General features: G+C 41.6%; 1 protein-coding gene across 1 annotated transcript in view; it reads right to left on the bottom strand.

The window, feature by feature from the left end:
• The window catches only part of LOC130912451 (phospholipid-transporting ATPase ABCA1-like), a 273,656-nt gene that overhangs the window by 63,171 nt on the left and 186,357 nt on the right, over positions 1 to 24,128 (bottom strand). The window contains exons 28-34 of the mRNA XM_057830556.1: positions 20,636 to 20,731; positions 20,387 to 20,525; positions 4,951 to 5,036; positions 4,544 to 4,576; positions 4,416 to 4,476; positions 4,179 to 4,333; positions 3,842 to 4,019 (exon numbers count right to left, since the gene is read on the bottom strand). Coding sequence (XP_057686539.1) covers positions 3,842 to 4,019; positions 4,179 to 4,333; positions 4,416 to 4,476; positions 4,544 to 4,576; positions 4,951 to 5,036; positions 20,387 to 20,525; positions 20,636 to 20,731 — 748 coding nt within the window. The remainder of the gene's footprint in view (positions 1 to 3,841; positions 4,020 to 4,178; positions 4,334 to 4,415; positions 4,477 to 4,543; positions 4,577 to 4,950; positions 5,037 to 20,386; positions 20,526 to 20,635; positions 20,732 to 24,128) is intronic.

Below are 24,128 nucleotides of genomic sequence, written 5' to 3'. Positions count from 1 at the left end.
TAGCTGTTTCCAGCTTGCTATGTTTATAATTGCGATGTTTGTTTACCGCTTTTCCTCTTACTGCGAAGAGGGAGGAAGTTACATCGGCCGCCGCTATGATATTTAAGTTATCAGCCATCTGCTGTGACCCGGGAATTTAACGCCTGCTTTCACGCACACTGCTTCCCATGTCAGTCGACACGGGAAATTTTTTTCACACACAACTGCTGCACGGTTAAATCCCGCGATATTCCCGTTGTTTTGGAGTATGTGATAGGGGCTCAAGTTACATCCAGATACTTTAGGTTGCAGTTTATGGGTGATGTGAAGGCAGTGGACCTGCTTAAACATTTCGGTTTGCCTTTCGAATGAATGTGAATTTCGCAGTTTTAATTCAAGAGTTAGCCATGTTCACTTGGGTCTTGGCAGGTGCACTAGCGGCTAGCCTGTTACAGAAGATGGCTGGTCTGAGTCCTGTCCTCCTCCTCTTTTTCTCCATAATTATTGTGTGCATGTGTGTGTTTAAAAAAATTCTGACAGAATTTATAATGTTACTTTAAATGTGTTTTAATTGTATCTTCAATATATGTGCATTCTTTTGTCGAACACACTTAGTAATTGAGGTAAAATTTGATGTTCAGTGCTTTATTTATTTAATATGATTCAATATGATCTAAATAATGGGTGCAAGAAAAGTATTAATTTTCAGTTGAAATGGTATTAAAAAAAGGTCTTAAAAGTCTTGAATTTAGATTTATCAATTCTGGGGGGACCCTGTGTTATACATTGGTATGAAAAAGTAGCTGAACCTTTTAGAATTTTTCACATTTCTGCATATCTCTGGGGCCAAAGTCACTGAGGTGGTTGGAAAGCTCCTCGATAACAAGCAGTGGTGTTGTTAGGCGTGCCAAAAAAAAAAAATGCTGACATATTCACTATAAAGTTGCCAGAATTAGTTTGAATCAATAATCATATAACCTGTCAATATTAACTTAAATATGATCATAAATCTGTCAGTTTCTCCTCACTTCATAGAGTAAGGTAGAGCCCTTTCAGTGCATTGCTATTGATTCCATTCCATTTGTTCATCTCTGAAAATCCAGTCCATGTTTTCCCAGTGAATTTGCTCGCAGATTGCTCTGTGTTTGACAAATAAAAAATTTGGCTTGCACACTACAATCTCTACGCATGTCTTACCTTTGTTGTTTTGCGGTTAATATTTACATCCCAGCTCTAAAATAATGCTGCTACTTTCTGCTGCTAGCTACTTTGTCTGAAATGCATTGTGGAGGTCCTAGTGTGCAATCTTTTTACCACTATCTTTGGGGCGATTTCCTTTTGGAGCATCAGCGGTGTTTCTAACTTTACGCATAGATGAGTACAGGGGGAGAGCTCATTCACGTATGACTATCATCAGTGAAGAGCAGTGCTTAATTTGTAAATCATAAGGTGCCGCAAAGTACATATGACAGAGGTAAAATCTATTGAGGAGTGTTGGAGAGGAGCGTCTGTCGGGAAGTCCAATGTCGGATTCAGGAGGACCAGTGTGGTTTTTATCCTGGCTGTGGAACAGTGGACCAGCTCTACACCTCGGCAGGGTCCACGAGGGTGCATGGGAGATCGCCCAACTGGTCAACATGTGTTTGTGGATTTGGAGAAGGCGTTCAACCGTGTCACTTGGTGAGTCCCGTGCTTCGTGAGTACTGGGTCCTGAGCCTCTTGGTAAGGGCTGTTCAGTCCTTGTGCAACTGGTGTCAGAGTTTGGTCCGCATTGCCGGCAGTATGTCGAATCCGTTCCGTGTGAGGGTTGGACTCCGCCAAGGTTGCCCTTTGTCACCCATTCTGTTCATAACTTTTATGAACAGGATTTCTAGGCACAGCCGAAGCATTGAGGGGTTCCAGTTTGGTGGCCTCAGCATTGCATCTCTGCTTTTTGCAGATCATGCGGTGCTGCTGGCTTCATCAAGCCGTGACCTTTAACTCTCAATGAAGCAGTTCACAGCTGAATGTGAAGGGGTTGGGATGAAGATCAGCACTTCCAAATCCGAGACCATAGTCCTCATTCGTAAAAGGGTGGCGTACCCTCTCCAGGTCGGGATGACAGCCTGCCTTAAGTGGAGGAGTTCAAGTATCTCGGGGTCTTGTTCACTAGTGAGGGTAGGAGGGAGGGGGAGATCGACAGGTGGATTGGTGCACTGCTGCAGTGATGCAGACTCTGCACTGGTCCATAGTGGTGAAGAAGGAGCTAAACCAAAAGGTGAAGCACTCGATTTACCAGTCAATCGAAGCTCCTCCCCTCACATATGGTCACGAGGTTTAGGTCGTGACCGAAAGAATAAGGTCCCGGACAGAAGCGGCTGAAATAAGTTTCCTCCGCAGGGTGTCCGGGGTCTCCCATAGAGATAGGGTGAGAAGCTCAGTCATCTAGGAGGGACTTGGTGTCGAGCCGCTACTCTTTCACGTTGAGAAGAGCCAGTTGAGGTGGCTCAGGCATCTGGTTCGGCTGCCGACTGGACGCCTCCCTGGAGAGGTGTTCCAGGCATGCCTCACCGGCAGGAGGCCCTGGGTACAACCCAGGACACGCTGGAAAGACAATGTCTCTCGGTTGGCCTGGGAACGCCTTGGGATCCCGCCAAAGGAGCTGGTTGAAGTGGCCGGGGAGAGGGAAGTCTGGGCTTCCCTGCTGAAACTGCTGTCCCCGCGTCCCGACCTCGGATTAAGTGGTAGATAATGAATGGAGGGATGATGTTTAACCTGATTATAAAATTTATTGTGGCATTTCAGTCGTGCTTGGAACGGATTAGGGCATTTACATGGAAAATCGACTTACGGAATTTTCAGGTTACAAGACTACTTCCAGAACCAATTTTTCCCGTAAGTAGAGGTACCACTGTAATTCAACTTAATGCCAAGTATTTTGATGTAAATTTCAAGTTTAACAGTGAAATACAACTGGCACGAAAATTCAGGTTACGCCGACAGCGTAGGAATGGAACTCTGTCGTCAAGGGAAGACTCCCTATACTTCTGTGCCATGTAGTGGTGATTATAAACTGTAACCGACTTGAAGCTCAATGGTTCCATTTGACGCCAAATAGCAGGCGCAACCCTTAAGAGAGATAAATAGAAATTCGAGAAAATTCCAAAGATGAATCACGCATCATAAGAAGCAGGTGGATTTGGAGAAGAACTTTGGAGAACAATGTTTAGCCCCTTGTGGATGTGACCACTTTTCTTTACTTCATTTCCTGCGCGCATTTTACATTTATTTCTTGTTGTATGTGTGCATCCATTTCTTATGGGTTATCAAGACTGGAATAAACCCTGTTTTTAATCAAACCTCATGTCATGCTCATTGCAACATCTGGAGGGAGCTCAAGTTTGTATCAGGTGCAACCAAAGTTTTCTCTAAAGGCCGCTTTGAGAAAAATCAAAGGACTCAATTTTTCTCAAATTGTATTTTTTCTTTGCATATTTGCATGCCAAATTTTCACCACCGATTTTGTATATCATAAAAGATTAAGAAAGTTAGGATAGCACACCAAAATATCAAGCTAGTCTTTGTATTAACCCTTTCAGCCACGAATTATGAGGGGTTTTTTTGTCTTCACACGACACTTAATTAGCTCATTGGTTGCAATTTTGATTCTAGTCAAATGTCTTGATCGGATTGAAGTCTCAATTTCCTCCCAAGGAAACTCATGCGACCATCTCTTGCTTTGAACACTACTCAAAACTGCTCCCAGAAAGTCTGTTCAAGTTTTCTTGATAGAGAAGAAACTACCTCACTCAGGTCAAGAGAGGTGTTGTGCCCCAAAACATTTGTTCGTTATTAGTCATGTAGCTGCCATATCTGTACTCACCAGGTCCCAGAAAAGGTTTGCCAGCCAGTAGATTATTGGATTGACTCCGCTGACTAACTGGAGGTGTTTGGCTTTACTGACCATTTCCTTAATCAGGAATAGCACCAAGGTGGATGGCACAACGGACAAGGCAAGTTCAACGCAGATCTGAATGATCATTTCTTTCAACGCCGTGATGCTAAGAACAAAGAGGACACATTGATTCAATTCCAAATTGCAACGATTTATTTTGTCTAATTATTCTTATAAAGCCTTCCTTTCCTGTCTATCCAACAAGGTAGGACAAGCGCTACAAGTTGTAATGACTTCAGGAATTCACATCCAGCATAAACATCACCTTACGTCCATGGGTTCTATAACACTTTCACCAAGTAACAGTGGGTGATTGTAGGCAGTAATGCTACTGTCGGGGACATTTTGTCTGAGAAATGCATTGTTCACGACATTGACAAATGACACCAGCGAATGTAGGCCTTTCGAATTATACCAGACCTGTATATAGCACAAAGATGAGAATTACTAAAGTCTTTGAGGTGGTTTGAGTAATTCTTGATAGACAAAGAAATCCACGTACAATGACATTATTTTGAACAGGGTCATTTGATAATCCTGCCTTTATGGAGAAACCGCCATATCTGCAACACAGTGACTTGATTAACATGACTAAATAGACCAAATTGAGTTTTGTTGCAGGGAATTTACCTAAGGTCTCTTGTGAGCATATCGGTCTTCAAGCTGCAAAATAAGAGTATTAATGTTATGTCACGTTATCAGCCAAGATTCAGGAATCCAGAGCTAAAAGGTGTCCTTAATGTGAAAAGAAATGCTACAGTGTAAACAAAAAAGACAGTCAAATGGAAAACTAGGCTCTGAAATGTTGTAAATGTTGCATTTCCTCCCTGATACCCACCCCTGTGATTATTTGATCTCCGAGGTGAAAGATTATTTCCATTAACCAGCCCTAAATAGGAAAAATAAAAATTCCCAAAACAAAAATCTTTTTTTTGTTTTGTTTATCTGAATGGGAAAAAATATCAAACGCTAAAGACAACAACAACAAAAAGTTAAAAAAAACAAAACAAAAAACATCCATCTATTATTTGATGCACCTTTTCTTAATAAGATGTGGGTAGCTCTTGATCAGGTAGTCTTCTACAATATAATTTGTCAGATTTTCCAGGATGATGCCAGGCACCTTGTTGTAATGAAAAATAAAATCAGTTAATTATATGGCAAGATCACAATTTAAAAAAAATTTTTTTTTTTTTACAAAACACCATTTTACAATACAACCCAAATTCCAATGAAGTTAGGATGTTGTGTTGTCCATCCAATTGTCCATACTCAAATTGAGTGTGTGTATGCTGTCCATATTTATAAAGATATTCGGCCAATATCTTATATTTGTGGAAAACTGACTCCCCCCCCTCACTAAAAGCTTTAAATAACTTCCTTGGAGTATTCTTTTTGCTTTATAGTGTATCTGTTACCTGTATATACCACGTATAAAACTAAAACTAAAAGAACTCAACCAAAAACAAATACACCAGGGTTCACCGGGCTGCAAAAGAAATAATTATTTCCGCTTTGAACCTTCTGCATGAGATGCCATCCAAATATGAAGATCAGGAGCCAACTGCACCTCAGGCTTGCCAGATCAGAAATAATCTCCAGCCCAATCAAATCCACTCACTTCGGCGAGAGCTCACCAACTTTCTTAACACTCCAGCACCTACCGTATCCATTCACTGTGCATGCGCTCTTCATTAAGCTTGAGAATGATAAACCGATACGACCAGACACCCGGTTTTACAGGTGAGAGATACAGCTGTATCGATAGTCAACTTAACGTTCGACAGTAATTAGCCATTAAATATTCAATGAACCGGTACTAGAGATAGAATTCGGCTATTACGAGCACAAGAATCAGCTTCTAATGCCTAGTTATATGCATTGCTTAATATGATAATAATTTAGCTTTTATTTCACATGCTGCGCTTGTGTCATTCATCACACAGCGCACTTAGCTTGAGACCGCACGCATATAGTATGGACTAGCACCACTCACAGTCGTGGTTGCCTCAACATCCCATGCATTTCGGCAGAACCGCTACTAGTCGCCGTCATTACCCGATCGTCATGGGCGTGTCTTAACAACGCGAGAGCTAACAAAACCACTGTAGCGCACGCTCCGTAGCGTTTTCTTCACAGCTCAAAACGAAACTAGTAGTGGCAACGAAGCAACATGCTAAAACTGTTAGGGCCTCCGCCCCTCCCTCCTGACACCTAACCCACCTTGGGCAGGTGCACGTGTCTTTATCTGATTACAGGTTGAGACGGGTGGAGCGGCCACCTGTTTCCACGTGCCCTTTGGCACCCCCTGTTCAGCCACCTCCGCCGCCCCTGTCTATCGATGGGGGTCCTGCCTACCATGTGGAGCGGTTTCTCGATGTCCGCCGCTGTGGCCGTGGGCTCCAATACCTGGTGGACTGGGAGGGTTACAGCCCAGAAGAACAGTCCTGGATCCCTGCTCGGTGGGTGTTGTCCCGCGAGCTCATCCGGGATTTCCACCGTGCCCATCCCGGGGCTCTTCGTCGTGCGCCAGGTGGCGCCCGTAGGCGGGGGGGTCCTGTTAGGGCCTCCGCCCCTCCCTCCTGACACCTAACCCACCGTGGGCAGGTGCACGTGTTTTTATCTGATTACAGGTTGAGACGGGTGGAGCGGCCACAGGTGAGGGCAACTAACAATCAGCCTGCCTTAAAAGCCAATGAACGCCACCACCTCGTCGCCCGATCAACTCGTCTGGTTCCACCGTCAGTTGTTTCTCGCATTGCTTTGATACGTTCTCCTGATCACCGGCTCACGACTTGTTTTTTCTCTCGCCCCAGGACCTGTTCTCTGTGCGCCCCTTGTCGGATTCCACGCCTGCCTCCCTCCGAGCTCCCTCGCCTCACGCCAGCTCAACTACCCCGAGCCAAGTCATCAGCCCTCGCCACATTCTTGTGATCACCAATAAAAGATTACTCATCTCACCCCTGTGTGTCTGCTCTGGGATCCCCTCTTGCTCACGCAACCCTAACAAAAACAATGAACAGTTTGAGCAGCGACGTGCAGCGATTGATTTTCAACGCACCCAGGAAAACAAAAGTCGGACTTTGAAGTGATGAAGGGAGCCAGATCTGTTCGCATGGGACAGAGCTTGTGTGAAGTGGTACAGAGATCGTGAGTTTTTAACCCTGAATAATAACCCACTACAATAGTGGAAAGGGCAGCGCGATCCTCTGGAGATTTTGTTTCCACGAAACGCAGTCTATTTAAACATGAACATGTGGACTAGTTGATCTTCCACAAGAAAAATCTGCCCTTCAAAAAAGATATGGACAGTGATGAGGAATAAAAAATGTAGAAGCACAGGCATAAATGAATGACTTTGCTTTGTGTAAGGTTAAAGTAACTATTATTGACCTGTCAGTCTAAAATGCCATGTTTTTATTCCCCCAATTATACCGTTGGTAAAGCATAATTTATTGTTTATAAATGATAACACTCGCAGGTTTAATTCTTTTTTTCTAGAGCTGCTGCATATAATTCATATTTTTTGTTTTAAGATGTTTATGTTGAAAGTTTGCACTTAAATTACTTACCTCTTTTGTTCAAAACACCAGGAAACACAGTAATTGAATTACTGCAATTTATTGTTGTCTGTCACTGGAGTTTTATTTTATTATCAATCCCATCCAACAAAATGACGGTCATATAGTAAGACTTATTTTATTTATTCCCCCCCCCCCCCCCCCAAAATAAAACATAACATTGGTATGAAATTTTGTTGTTTAATTTTGCTATTAGAAATGTGGTCTTTCTTTATATGTTTAAAATACTGTAGGAACACACACAACAAATGTTTACTATCGTATCGATTTCAATCTGTATCGAACCATATCGTTCTTAAACTGTATCGAATCGTATCGAATCGCTTGGCCTTAAAAATGTATCGTTTTGTTTAATCGAATCGTAACCTGTGTATCTAGATACATATCGAATCGGCTTCATGCCAGCGATTCCCAAACCTACTCTTCATACAACAAATAAAGCGGCGCACTGCAGGTAAATTTCATAAACTCCTTTTCGTAACAGTGACAACGGAGTTTGGTGTGTGATAAACAGCACCATCGGGTCTCTGGAGCCATTGTCGCACTATGTGGCAAGTCCGCAACGTTATTATTGACCTTATTGACTCAACAGTTAATGTGCTACATAAGAGTTCTATGTACACCCGTTGTGGTTGTTGATATTGTTTTGTTTATCAGAAGAAAGCAGCGGACGGGGGCGTGTAAGTTGGAAAGTAACATGTTAGGGTGCATACAAACTTCTGGAAATGTACAGCGGGGGACACAGTAATATTTAAATCATCTATAAGTCTTAATAGGTACGCTAATCGCTAGATCGCTAATCAAGTCATCTATAATCGCATTTAACTGCATTTGCAAAGTTGCATGTGCCAGGGCCCTTGCAGCCACTACCCAGCACCATGAGGGTAGTGCAGTGTATGTATTAAAATAGGAGAGCATGGCTGAGAAGGCAGTAAGGACTGCTACACTTCTTAGCTGCACATCCCACACCTCTCTTCGTAGCTCCCCCTTGGAGCAACGTTCCCTGTAAGCTACACACTTGCGCAATCACGCACTGCTTGCATATGTTCAGCACCTAGGAAAATCTATGGAGCTCACAAAATAAAACAGAATCGTATTATTAATATCTAATTTTGAAAGTGATATGATCTAGTAAATGAGACTTGTTACGGCTGGGGTGTAATTTCAGGGATGTGTTTGCTTTCCTTTTACTTTATACTGGTTTATGTTCTGTTTCAACTGTTGTTTTTCCTTGGCAGTAGGTTCCAACCGTATGATCATAGAGGGCCTTCACAGCTGGAAACACTCAATCAATCAATCAATCAATCAATCAATCAATCAATCAATCAATCAATCAATCAATCAATCAATCAATCAATCAATCAATCAATCAATCAATCAATCAATCAATCAATCAATCAATCAATCAATCAATCAATCAATCACCTGTCTTTCCTTCTGTTATATAAGTTGAATTGTTTGCTTTGTTTAAGTGAGGTGGCAGCATTCAAAGAGGTGTGGAAATGACGGGGCCAGCGGCAGGCAGGCACAACGGCGGTTCCTGGCACGGGCGACTTGCATGGTCACCCGGGGCAGCAAATTTCTAGTGGCGCACGCGCGTGACGTGCACGAGGGTAATTGTTGACATTGCCATGTGTTGAATTGTGCTATAAAATACATTTATGCTAGGCAATGACGCCCCCTGCACACCGCGGTTACTGTCTGCTCGCAACACATAACAGGAGAATAAAGAAGGAGGGGGGCGGGGATTGGATTAGTGAGTGATGTCACCCTAGGACTGTCACATTGTTGACAAATGTGGGGGGCCGGTGGACGAGGGGCGCTATTATCCCCATTATTGGACTGCAGTGTGAGTCAAGAGTGTAGGTTTGCTAGGGACGGTAGGGGCATAACACTCCCAACTTTTCAGGATGCTGAAATTGTCCCCACCAAATTTTTAAGCTACCATATTTGCATTATATAATGAGCTTATAAGACATTTAGATAGTCTTCCAATATGTTGTAAGGATAGAAATGACCCTACCATTATCAGGTAAATTACTTTCATTATGTTCATCCATTGACCCCTTTTCACTTGCTGAATGTGCCAGTCCATTTTTTTCCCCTAAAACGCAAGTTTGATTGGCTGATGACTTGACCCCTCCACATGCCGCCTCCTCCGCCCCCTTTGAAGACAAGGAATATTGGAAGTTTTTTTCTGATAGCGGCAGCCACTGTAAGTAATGTTAAAATATGTCAATGTTGTGAAAGGTGGGGAAAACACCACTAATTTTGCTACTCAAAGTCCGACCTGCATCAGAGTTAGCATAACATTAATCTGAATTCCCCAAACTCGAGTAGGAAGCTGCTTTTAGAAAAATATCCTCCTGGATGTGTTTTCTACTGGTAACGTTAATTAACTGTTAATTAACTGTGAGAATTGTAGTCAACTGAGGTTTACACTGTTCTCCCCAATTTTCATTTTATTTATGTGGTGTTACAGCCCAAAAAAGCTTTCATTTTTCTTGTTATGTTTGGCTTTGCATGTGGACAAAAGCAGTAGTGTATTACCTGAGGGAAGGTTCCATTTTGATTTTATTATTCCCAGACTACGAATTTGTTTGAGAGATGTTTAATTTCTTTATTTCAATGTTTAGTGGTTTTAAGACAAATGTTTGTTTCTTGCTTCCTGGACAGTTAAGAGATTAGTAACAAGTTTGTATTTATTGTGTTATTGTGTTCATATATTTATGTTTAAATATTGCAATTTTAATTTGCTAATAGAATCCAGACATTTATTCTGCAAGTTTTCAAAATGTTTCTTTAGTAGTTTTTGAAAACAAAGGTTTGAATCGAACGGTGTATCACCTGAACCAATTCATATGCACGGCAAAAACCTCCTTAAAACTAGTTTTCAGTGCAAATGTACTAGAATCTGCCAGTGCGTCAAATAAAAACTGCTGAAACTGACTTATTTTAGGCAAAAACTATTATAATCTTTAAAAAGAAAAAAAAAATTCTTTGTCAGAAATGTTCCTAATTCAATAATATTGTTCAAAACAATATTTGAAATTTTTCTGGATTTAGGTGAAAAATGACCACCTTTTAGATGTATGCACTTGATAAGAACAGATAGTAATATTTACTTGATTAAAGTGGAATAATCTGACGTATTCATCTGTTAAGTAGTTTTTAACACAAAAAAAAAAAAAAAAAAAAATGGAGAAATTATTCGACTACATATAAGAAAAATTATCAGATTAAGACATTACAAATTTGCAGTGTCAAAGTTAGTATAAGTTAATACATATTTATTCTGCATTTGATCTTATAACCTATGAATTAATTAGATTCATATTCGTGAGAAATGTAGCCCTGAACCCCGTTCACCCATTCTGTTTGGTTTTATTAATGTCCAGTCCCCAACAAAAAGTGCACATGCAGGTTATACTTTTATAACTTCCCTACCAATATTGAGACCAGGGGTGAAAGTGAGCCGGAACGCACCGGAAATGCCGTTCCGGCATACGGTGCTTTGATCCCGAAAATATGACGGCAACAGTCAAAACCCAATGTTTAAAAAAAAAAAAAAAAAACTGCCACGCTGCCACACACGCATCTACAATGAGAACAATCTACTTATATCAGACTTACATACACAAGTGTTAACAACAAGCCTAATAAAGAGCTTGTTTAGCGTCACCCGTTTTTATTCCGTTATTATTCATTTATTCTACGTTCTTCCCAGCGTCTCTCTCTATATCTGACAAGTCTCGTTGCCTGTAGCCCTTTTCACACATATAACCAGGGAAATTCCTGTAAAAGGTGACGCAGGATTTACTCTCTTGCTTTCACGCATGAAAAGATGTCCCGAGAATGTAGGAGGTTGGACTCTTTTCACAGACTTGTCCCGTGTTGCCCACTGGTGCTCTTTGTGCGTGGGGGGCTGCTGGCGCAATTTTATAACCTGGACATTACGTCATTTTGGTCAGCATTGGCTATCACAATGTTGGTCAAATCGTGCCGTGTTTTGTTCCAGAGGGAGTGTTCCCGACGTGTAACTGCAACCAACTTAAGGTCATCAAGAGGTAAGAGCGGACCTGAAAAATCCAGCCCAACCCGACCCGGGTCCGTGGGTGTTATAGCCCGACCTGGCCCGTTCAATTAACTTGATTTGCAGGCCCGAGCCCAAAAAACCCCCCAAATGTTATGTTTTATTTGTAGGCCCGAGCCCAGAAAAAAACCTCAAATTCTATGTACAGTGCCTTGCAAAAGTATTCGGCCCCCTTGAACCTTGCAACCTTTCGCCACATTTCAGGCTTCAAACATAAAGATATAAAATTTTAATTTTTTGTCAAGAATCAACAACAGGTGGGACACAATCGTGAAGTGGAACAAAATTTATTGGATAATTTAAACTTTTTTAACAAATAAAAAACTGAAAAGTGGGGCGTGCAAAATTATTCGGCCCCCTTGCGTTAATACTTTGTAGCGCCACCTTTTGCTCCAATTATAGCTGCAAGTCGCTTGGGGTATGTTTCTATCAGTTTTGCACATCGAGAGACTGACATTTTTGCCTATTCTTTCTTGCAAAACAGCTCGAGCTCAGTGAGGTTGGATGAAGAGTGTTTGTGAACAGCAGTCTTCAGCTCTTTCCACAGATTCTCGATTGGATTCAGGTCTGGACTTTGACTTGGCCATTCTAACACCTGGATACATTTATTTTTGAACCATTCCATTGTAGATTTGGCTTTATGTTTTGGATCATTGTCCTGTTGAAAGATAAATCTCCGTCCCAGTCTCAGGTTTTGTGCAGATACCAACAGGTTTTCTTCCAGAATGTTCCTGTATTTGGCTGCATCCATCTTCCCGTCAATTTTAACCCTCTTCCCTGTCCCTGCTGAAGAAAAGCAGGCCCAAACCATGATGCTGCCACCACCATGTTTGACAGTGGGGATAGTGTGTTCAGGGTGATGAGCTGTGTTGCTTTTACGCCAAACATATCGTTTTGCATTGTGGCCAAAAAGTTCAATTTTGGTTTCATCTGACCAGAGCACCTTCTTCCACATGTTTGGTGTGTCTCCCAGGTGGCTTGTGGCAAACTTTAAACAAGACTTTTTATGGATATCTTTGAGAAATGGCTTTCTTCTTGCCACTCTTCCATTAAGGCCAGATTTGTGCAGTGATTGTTGTCCTATGGACAGACTCTCCCACCTCAGCTGTAGATCTCTGCAGTTCATCCAGAGTGATCATGGGCCTCTTGGCTGCATCTCTGATCAGTTTTCTCCTTGTTTGAGAACAAAGTTTGGAAGGACGGCCGAGTCTTGGTAGATTTGCAGTGGTCTGATGCTCCTTCCATTTCAATATGATGGCTTGTACAGTGCTCCTTGAGATGTTTAAAGCTTGGGAAATCTTTTTGTATCCAAATCCGGCTTTAAACTTCTCCACAACAGTATCTCGGACCTGCCTGGTGTGTTCCTTGGTTTTCATAAGGCTCTCTGCACTTTAAACAGAACCCTGAGACTATCACAGAGCAGGTGCATTTATACGGAGACTTGGTTACACACAGGTGGATTCTATTTATCATCATCGGTCATTTAGGACAACATTGGATCATTCAGAGATCCTCACTGAACTTCTGGAGTGAGTTTGCTGCACTGAAAGTAAAGGGGCCGAATAATATTGCACGCCCCACTTTTCAGTTTTTTATTTGTTAAAAAAGTTTAAATAATCCAATAAATGTTGTTCCACTTCACGATTGTGTCCCACTTGTTGTTGATTCTTGACAAAAAAATTAAATTTAATATCTTTATGTTTGAAGCCTGAAATGTGGCGAAAGGATGCAAGATTCAAGGGGGCCGAATACTTTTGCAAGGCACTGTATTATTTGTGAGAACTCAGGAGGAGGAAAGGGAAGGGATGCACCAGTCAGACCTGGACAAAGCACTGCTTGCTGCTTGGAAAAACGGACTGGTTGCGTTTTGTATGATCACATTTGGTGATAATGCCTGTGCATAAAAGCCTGTCTTTTGTAACGAATTCTCAGTTGGCAGAAAAAAACCTCAACTTTTCTTAATGTTTAAATAGTTCACATATTTTTATGATCATTATAAATACATTTACACAAAGAAATAACGCTGGAAAAGTTTGTTAAATATAAATAAACTAGGGCTGTCAAACGATTAAAATTTTTAATCGAGTTCACCACAGCTTAAAAATTAATTAATCGTAATTAATCGCAATTAATTGCAATTCAAACCATCTCTAAAATACGCCATATTTTTCTGTAAATTACAGTTGGACTGGAAAGATAAGACAAGACGGATAAATACATTCAACATACTGTACATAAGAACTGTCTTTGTTTATTTATTAGAACAATAAATCCACAAGCCGGCATTAACATTCTTTCTGTGAAAGGGATCCATGGATAGAAAGACTTGTAATTCTTAAAAGATAAATGTAAGTACAAGTTATAGTAATTTTGATAGTTTTTATGTTGTGACTAAGTATTGCCATCTAGTGTATTTGTTGAGCTAAACTTGTTTGAATAGAGTATTATTTTGCATAGCTATTTTGATTGGGAATGCCAGATCTCTTTGCATTGAGTGCTTTTCTTTTTGTAAACATTATTTTATTTTTGAGAGATAGAAATATTTTTGTTGTGCTTCCACTAAATGATACTGTAGCAACTTAAATGTTCTTAATTGCCCAAATGCATGATGGGAATTTGAGCAACCATGAGTCACAATGGTGGCTGCAAATGGTATTATCTTCTCTGCTTCTCTGCTTTCAACTGACCGGCGATTCATGTTGGCTCGTTGTCGTTGGTTGGCTCGGTTCATCCGATTTCAACCTGAAGAAAACGGCGGCGTACATATAAACACCGAGAGGCGTTGGATGGCTTTTTGTGGGAGCTTCTATTAACAAAACAAAAGCATGTGCGGGACACAGCACTTGAGCCTGCGCTAACTGCGCACTTTCTCTACTCTCTCGCTCCCTCTCTCGCTCGACCACTTTCTTCCTCACTGCTCAATCTGACAATGCCGGTCACATTGAAAATAACAGTGGCACCCCTGGCGGCTGCCGTTAACACCTGCGTCCACTCCACTTGCTTATCTCTGCCCTTAGCTCTCAATATACTTCAAACGGCGCCATTGTAGTCTGTTCGCTGCAATGCTTGAGTGGGTCGTTCCACGCATGCGTTAATTGCGTTAAATATTTTAACGTGATTAATTTAAGAAATTAATTACCGCCTGTTAACGCGTTAATTTTGACAGCCCTAAAATAAACAGATGTGATTTTGCGGTCTTGCAGAGGTGAATATTAAAAAGAGGGCGCATGGCACGCTCTGGCTCTGCAATGACCATACAGCGCCTTCTCTTTTTTTCCCCAAATTATTTGATAACAAGTATTCCTTAGTTTAACATCCATACATCGTTTTAGTATGCATATATAAATATATATTTATTTTAAAAAGTTAGTGAGAACCCCAGCCCAACCCTAACGTAATAATCATTTTGTTATGTATTCAGTTTAATTTAGCTATTTCCAGCTTGCCCTGTTTAGCTTAGCCCTGCTTTCACGCACACCAAGAGAAAACCAATGCAGGCATGGTGAGAACATGCAAACTCCACACTGGAAGGCCAGAGCCCGGGACTAAACACAGCCCGGGACTGAACACTTGATCTCAGAACTGTGAGGGGAACGTACTAACCACTGGTGGTTTTAGGAGGTTTAAGTCGAATGCATTACCCAACACCGTGATGGGATTGTGTGGGGAAGGAAGTGCTGTGTATGCATTACAATAGGAGAGCCAGGCTTAGGGCAGTGAGATCGCCGCATAGAGATTTTACCCAGCCGCCCATCCCACCGCCCCTCGCCGGAGCTCCCCTGTGGAGTATGATTCATGTGTTGCGGTAAAAGAGGTGCAGGAATGCCGCGAGGAGGCAACCGTGAAGTCACCCCACTCCCAACAGGTCCCATCCATCCCACAACCTTGATGTGTGGTGCATTAAAATTAAGGGGGAGCCGGCCTGGGACTGTACGGCCCGGTTCCAACTCTCCCTGGAAGTATGAATGAGTATATAGGTGCCAAGGTGATAGATCTTTACAGTGCGAAGTGAAACGTCCCAATCCACCCCTGCCCCAGACTGCCCCCAGCACCCCCCACAACCCCGCACCCCAGACAGGCGCCACACCAAGCGCCAGAGACCAGGGGGATAACCACCCCACGAGCAGGGGACAACAATTTTTCCAAGTTTTTCCAATTCAGCAATATTGTTTTTTGGCTATCGTTAGACTTGCCAGTAGTGGACAGGTTTGATTATTTGAGATATTTACTGTGTTCAGATCGCAGTTTAAAAGGGATGAGTTTCTTCATTAACTGCGACCAGAACTCTTGTACTGAATTACATTGCCATAAAGCATGAAATTATGCATCCGACGTAACTTCGTTACAACTTGTACATTTATCGGATTGGGAGAACTCCGTTTTGTACACGTTAAATATGCCATCCGTGCAGTACTTTGAACTGTATAAGTGGAAGGTTCTTATTCTTAGTCATTGTTCATGTATTTTTACAAATGTGGGACCAATAAATATGATTTAATGTTACCGAAAGGTCGTTACTCCACTTTCCGATTGGGAGGCAAGTAGAGTTGTTACATGAAAACTTTTATATGGTTTTGAAAGATTTTGTTGTTGTTGTTGTTAAGGATGGATGTTTACTATTTTATTTACAAAAGGTAGTGGATCTAAAGTACCGGTTTTGGTAATGCGTTTGCAGCTATTATTGATATGTGACTACAATGTCCAGGAACACAAATTAAGGATTAGACACGGGGCAACATTGCGCGATGGACTGTGCCTGGGCTGCCGGCTGCGGGGAGTCTGGGCGTGGGGGTTGGTGGCCGGTCCACTTACCCCATCCCTGGCCCGGGGGACCACCCTGGATCCCGGGGTTGTGTGTGTGTGTGTGTGTGTGTGTGTGTGTGTGTGTGTGTGTGTGTAATGCCGGCTCTGTTGCTGGGCTGCGGTAGGAGGGATGGGTTGCGCTGGCTCGGAACAACTTAATTCGGCATTATATACATACTGTAATTATTTAGTAAGTATAGACAAAGTATTAATCATGCATTCCTAAGATATACTGTACATGTGCCTTGCTCAAATCAGAACAACTTAATTGGGCATTATAAACATACTGGAAATATTTAGGGATTATTTATCGGTCAAAACAGCCATGTGGTTATCTCGTTGTCTCGATAAAGTTGACCACTGATGTAAAGTTTGACTGTGATTGTCGCACACTTCTCACCAGCCCTGGACCTTTTTAGAATTGGGAAGAGGATTTCGCGTCTTTTTGTTGATTTCGCAAAGAAATTGATCATTCATTCCGAATGTTGCTCCCTTTAATTCTCTTTCCTTAGATTTCACAAGTACTTTCTGCTTATAGAGCTCGAACTTGGCGATTATTGGACGCAAACCATTTCCTCTAGGCTTTCCAAGGCGACGTACCCTTACAAATGCAATGAGTCCACAGTATCTTTAGGGAGTTTAAGCGAAGTTGTCATGAATGACTTGACCAGGGCTTCTGGTTTGTTCAGGATTCTTTCTGCGATGCCTGAGAGAACTAAATTGTCCCTCATGCTCCTTGACTGGATGTCCAGAATTGATTCTTTTATTATCTTGTTTTCTTTTTTGACGACTTCGATTGACCCTGCCGTCGATTCGATGGTAGCGCTGAGCTTCGCATTTTCTGTCTTGAGTCCGACTACCTCGTGCTGTGTGAACACGAGGCTTTCTTTTAATTCTTTAATCCCGGCTTGTAGGATTTCTTATGCAATCAATAGTTTCGCATCGATTGATTCGATTCCTTCGCTAATGAAGTTGCTGAACTCCGGAGAGTTCGGCAAGAGATCTTCCGTCGACGTAGCTGAGTCAATAGAGTCTGCCTTTTTACGCTTCACCGGGGGATCGCTGCGTTGGCTGGATGTTGCCATGGCATTTCCTCGATGTGCAGTGGTGCCGGAAAAAAGGTAAATCAAGAGATTGTGAAAAGTTTGAAAGGAAAAATTAGTTGAACTCTTCTTGAGCAGAGGTGCTGTTAGCCTAGCAGTCGGTCGATTAAGTCATGCGTCACGCGAGTCTCGCGAGAATCACGACGTCAAAGCATGTTGACAGGCCATTCCTTTTTTTTCTTGATTTGCATCTACCTAGGATGTAACAACTAATATGCCCTTACAGTAGTTCCACATTAAAATTGCAAATATTTTAATGCAATAAATGTCTATTAGTACTTATGATAGACAGGGTGACCCAAAAAAAATGGGCCCCAACTCTAATTAGGCCCCGTTTCTTAGTGTTTTGTCCGAATGAAATGAAACTTTGGTCATAACTAATTTATTATATTCAAAACATCACATCAAAACACTTGGGTCTTTGGCCTTTTTTCCTCCGTTCTACAGCATATGTTCTAGATGGCCTCCATTTAGCTCCAAGCATTTCTTGAGGCGCTACTTCATTGGGTCTGGAGGACCCCCATGTCCGAGTCTTCCAAGCCATATTTTTAGCTCGTCATCGTGACATCGTTATGAAATTGTTGACGAAATATTTTTGTTATCGTCATTGCCGACGACAACAACACTGGTAATCAGATAGCAAAAAGTAGGATGTTTACTCATTAATGCCAACCGATGATTTATCCTACTACTGGGTATTCCACCTCATATTACTTTATTGCTTGTGCACTCACCTTCCCCTATCTGACCCATCTTTCCTCATCTCATCCTTCCTTGCCCTCTAATAGTATTCAAGATGCCTTAGTCATGACCAATTTTGGACTTTTTAGTCACTGGAGAACGAGTTATAATATTGTCAATGACTTTGAACTCTGGCTTCTAATCAAGTTTTCATTTGAGGGTGTTTTTACTTAATAATATACTCAATAATACTTACTAATGTCAACTTTATGACATGTTCTAAAAGTTTTGCGTTTGCATGGACAAAAGTCAGTCACAAACTGAAAACCGGGTCGTCGGCGGGGCCTCTTTGGGCCCCCGGGGCCTTGGTTGGGGCTGGCTGTCCCTTGCCGGTAGGGTGGACGTCCCCTGGTCGCCGGCGCTTGGCGTGGCGCCTGCTTGGAGTGCGGGTTGGGTGCTCGGTGGGTGGGTGGGGCGGTCGCGGCGGCGCCGTGGATAGTCTGGGGCGGGGATTGATCGGGGCCCTGACGCTTCTTCCACCCTGCAGTCGGTGGTTCTGGTAGACGGGGCCACGCCCGCTGGAGCCTGCCTCTTAACTCACGCACTTCTCACTTCGGCACTGTAAATATCTTTCACCCTGGCACTTACATGCTCATACATTTCTACGGGGAGAGTTGGGACGGGGCTTTACAGTCCCGGCCCAGCTCCCCCGTTTTTAATACACCACACACCAAGGTTGTGGGATGGTTGGGACCTGCTGGGGGGGGGGTACCTCACGGTTGCCTACTCACCACAGGGCCCGCCATCCCTGCACCTTTTTTAAACGCACCACACACATCATATTCCACAGGAGAGCTCCGGCAAAGGGCGGTGGGACAGAAACTCCATGCTGTGGTCCCACTGCCCCAAGTCAAGCTCTCCTATTCTAATGCATACATTGCACTACCCTCCCCTCACAATCCCATCACGGTGCTGGGTGATGGCTGCCAGCCGGGAACCTGGGAGCCACAGTAATAGGGGGCCGTGGCCCTAGGTTGGCGCCTGTGCGGCTTCTCCGCCCGTCTGCGTGACTGTCGCGAGCCGCTGGATGTGGTAGGGCATGCTCGGGTTGGGGTCCTGGTGCCGGGATTGGCGATGGGGCGGCGTAGAGTTGGTCGCCAACGGGCTTACACTCATAAGAGATTCACACGATTACTGGGTTCTAGATCACAGAACTTATTTGTGTACACTCTACCCCTTTCAATCACTTAGCGTATAGACACCCCCACCCCCGTCCCCCTCTTTCACTGGCCAATAGGCCCCCACATGGTGTAAACCGGAAATACATCTCGCTGACGATGGCACCAGCATATTAGTAATTAATCTAGATGTTCAATGTATTTCTTGTTGTTGTTTGTGTATGTGTTTCTTTTCTTTCTTCTCTTGTGTTTCTTTTCTTCTGTCCCCCACAATCCCTTCCTGTTCGCTGCTTTGTCATAATAAAAAGGTATTTTGAATGATCACAATGGGAGTATGTCAGACTCTCAATGTGAAACATTAAAACTGTTCAGACTATCCGGGCACTTAGACTTCCATTCTCTGTGTCAAACAGATGAACAGGACAGATTAAAAAAACAAACAAACAAACAAAAAAAAAACAATTTACAAAAAATACAGTGCTACTTTAGGTGTTTTGTCTGATTCACATTGCAATTTTTTTCTTTTGAATTTACATATTTTAAAGTGCACTTTTTTTTTTTTTTTTTAAATCCCTTATCAAAAAAAAAATAGAAAGCACCAAGTTTCCCCTCATGTTTTTGATATTGTAGGGTTGACCCACCTGAGTTGTAGTGGGGACAGAGAGATTTTGATGGTAACATATTGCAGCAGCAAATTAGGGAGAAAAAACAACTATAAACCAGTTCATTTTTGGAACTTAGTTGAACGATTTCAAACTTTGAAATAAACTAGTTGCAAAATTAAATTAAATAACTTTAGCATAGTTTGCATGGAAAATGACTGAATGAAAATTTCCCCAACACTTCAATTGGGTAAGGTTTGCATTCTTAGGTTTTGATCTTTCAAAAGAACAGATTCGCACTGTAAACATTTTTTCTTTGAAGTAATAGAATATAAATAATACAATGTATCAGCATTGCTAGTGAATCAGTAAGTGTCAGTTGCTACTGTCATTAAATGTTCTTCCATGTGAATGTGTGAAGTGACACCATACTATTTGTGACTGTCTGGCGGCCTCCATTAGACAGTCTGGAAACAACTTTAGATCGCTTAGGTGTTCGCACTGACACTCAGGATCATCCGTCTTGTTGGCAAGCTGAGTCGTTTTGTCTTTGATTTCTTCATCATGACTCCTGCAAAAACATGTGACAGCGAACAAGGCGGCGGAGCATTTGTGTGGTTTAGTCTGAACACCAAGGCACTGTTAACTAGTTAACTAATATTTTTTGTGATCGAATCTTACAAGATGCTGTTCCCTCTACACTTTGTGCTAAAACCAGGCAGGTCCAGTAGAGTATCCTCGAATTTCTTCACATCTTCAGTGTTGTCATTCGATTTGCTGTTTTATAACAATAAAACTTGATATGTCATGATAGTCAAAATGAACTACACTTATGCACAACAAATAAATGCTCCCAAAAAGAATTCATTTCATTGCTTGAGTGAGACCATAAAAAAATTGTTGAGCAAGTTATCAACTTCTCTGACACATTTTCTACCTTTTATCATTTGTTGCTGAAATGTCTCCTAAATCTCAACAACTGCTCTGAAGGGAAATTGTATTTTTGATAACATGCTAATTAATAATCATCAGACATGCCTGTATCTATTGTTTTAGTACATGATAAAGATATCAAAACATAGTGTAACCAACAATAAAATTCATCTAAAATGTGAGTGCATGAGAAAAGACCAAAGAGTGAACAGGCGATAGTGACGAACCACGTCACACCCCTCACCGTATGATAACCGACAAACAAAAAGATTCTAAGTTGATGTCATAGAAGGAGTCAACTGGCTGATGCTCCAACAACAGTGACTGCAAACTCTTTTGCCCAATCCAAAAAAGATAACACCCGTGGTCCAAGCCCATCCAGCCCATCCAATCTGACCCCCCCATCTCCCAGCACCTTCAAAATGTCGTCACTACTCTGGATACCTAGGGGCTTGCTGCTAGAATGGGACCCTGGGCCCAGTTTTCTCCCTATATTAGCCTGGAAGTTAAAGTAAATTAGCTCTTATTAAAGTGCAAAATAAATCGAAGAAAACATTAAATTTAGGTGTAATTTATTACTTTAATATTCTTATATTCACAGTTTATGTGCAAAAATAGACAACACACCCTTTTTTGTAAGGATCAAGTTAGGTAACAGTTAACCACGACTTGGTGTAAGATTTTTGTGATTGTGCTTTACAACAGATTATTTGGATGTAGAAGTCGTTTTTTTCATCAGTGGTTACGTTTCATCAGTGGTTACGAGTGACTTTTGTCTGTAAAAACTTGTGCATATTTAATTGGTCATTTTTAACCAGTAGTAAAGAAAAAACACCCGTAGAACCCCAAAAAATCACTTGCAAAATTAAAAAAAAAAAAAAAATTGTAGAAAAAAATATTAAATTGTTTTTTTATTGTTTATATCACAACCCAAAATTTGGGAATACAAGTTGGGGTTTTGGCAAAACTTGTGCACTTGTACAGTGCCTTGCAAAAGTATTCGGCCCCCTTGAATCTTGCAACCTTTCGCCACATTTCAGGCTTCAAACATAAAGATATGAAATTTAAATTTTTTGTCAAGAATCAACAACAAGTGGGACACAATCGTGAAGTGGAACAACATTTATTGGATAATTTAAACTTTTTAACAAATAAAAAACTGAAAAGTGGGGCGTGCAATATTATTCGGCCCCTTTACTTTCAGTGCAGCAAACTCACTCCAGAAGTTCAGTGAGGATCTCTGAATGATCCAATGCTGTCCTAAATGACCGATGATGATAAATAGAATCCACCTGTGTGTAATCAAGTCTCCGTATAAATGCACCTGCTCTGTGATAGTCTCAGGGTTCTGTTTAAAGTGCAGAGAGCATTATGAAAACCAAGAAACACACCAGGCAGGTCCGAGATACTGTTGTGGAGAAGTTTAAAGCCGGATTTGGATACAAAAAGATTTCCCAAGCTTTAAACATCTCAAGGAGCACTGTGCAAGCCATCATATTGAAATGGAAGGAGCATCAGACCACTGCAAATCTACCAAGACCCGGCCGTCCTTCCAAACTTTCTTCTCAAACAAGGAGAAAACTGATCAGAGATGTAGCCAAGAGGCCCATGATCACTCTGGATGAACTGCAGAGATCTACAGCTGAGGTGGGAGAGTCTGTCCATAGGACAACAATCAGTCGTACACTGCACAAATCTGGCCTTTATGGAAGAGTGGCAAGAAGAAAGCCATTTCTCAAAGATATCCATAAAAAGTCTCGTTTAAAGTTTGCCACAAGCCACCTGGGAGACACACCAAACATGTGGAAGAAGGTGCTCTGGTCAGATGAAACCAAAATTGAACTTTTTGGCCACAATGCTAAACGATATGTTTGGCGTCAAAGCAACGCAGCTCATCACCCTGAACACACTATCCCCACTGTCAAACATGGTGGTGGCAGCATCATGGTTTGGGCCTGCTTTTCTTCAGCAGGGACAGGGAAGATGGTTAAAATTGACAGGAAGATGGATGCAGCCAAATACAGGAACATTCTGGAAGAAAACCTGTTGGTATCTGCACAAGACCTGAGACTGGGACGGAGATTTATCTTCCAACAGGACAATGATCCAAAACATAAAGCCAAATCTACAATGGAATGGTTAAAAAATAAACGTATCCAGGTGTTAGAATGGCCAAGTCAAAGTCCAGACCTGAATCCAATCGAGAATCTATGGAAAAAGCTGAAGACTGCTGTTCACAAACATTCTCCATCCAACCTCACTGAGCTCGAGCTGTTTTGCAAGGAAGAATGGGCAAGAATGTCAGTCTCTCGATGTGCAAAACTGATAGAAACATACTCCAAGCGACTTGCAGCTGTAATTGGAACAAAAGGTGGCGATACAAAGTATTAACGCAAGTTTTGCACGCCCCACTTTTCAGTTTTTTATTTGTTAAAAAAGTTTAAATTATCAAATAAATTTTGTTCCACTTCACGGTTGTGTCCCACTCGTTGTTGATTCTTGACAAAAAATTAAAATTTTATATCTTTGTTTCAAGCCTGAAATGTGGCGAAAGGTTGCAAGGTTCAAGGGGGCCGAATACTTTTGCAAGGCACTGTAGTTGGTATTTTTAACCCGTAGCAAAGAAAAAAACACCCGTAGAAGAAAAATTATTTGTAAAAAGAAAAAAAACAACAACCCAACATTGTGTTTTTTTCCTGTTTATTTTGCAGAATTTGAGAATACCATTTCTTTTTAGTTAAAATTTGTTATTTTAAAGGGAAATTTTTCTTTTTGTTGGCACTATTCTATCTCCATAGACCTAACCACTGAAAAATGTGGCTCAAATCGGATTTAAAACCACATACGAAAGAAGCATAGATGGAATCTGAAATTGTCCCTTTACAAGTGACTCGGTTGGTTCAAACTGTCAAGAAATTGCCTCACTCGAGTCGGATGAACGCAAAAAAAAAGACCTGACCCATGGTCTGGATGGAATTGTGTAAAATTCTACTTATAACAAAGTATTTTACTGGTCCTTCTAAAAAATTTGCACATTGTGATAAAGTTCATTATTTTCTGTAATGTGCTGATAAACATTAGACTTTCATACTGTATATTTTAGATTCATTACATACAACTAAAGTAGTTAAATTCTTTTATTGTTCTAATATTGATGATTTTGGCCAATAAGTCAAGAAAAAACAAGAATCCCTATCTCAAAAAATTAGCATACCATGAAAAGGTACTCTAAAGAAGCTAC

The sequence above is a fragment of the Corythoichthys intestinalis genome, chromosome 1 (assembly GCF_030265065.1).
Source record: "Corythoichthys intestinalis isolate RoL2023-P3 chromosome 1, ASM3026506v1, whole genome shotgun sequence".
Lineage (NCBI taxonomy): Eukaryota > Metazoa > Chordata > Actinopteri > Syngnathiformes > Syngnathidae > Corythoichthys > Corythoichthys intestinalis.
The sequence above is the reverse complement of the archived record's forward strand: the minus strand, read 5'-3'. Positions and strand labels throughout refer to the sequence as shown.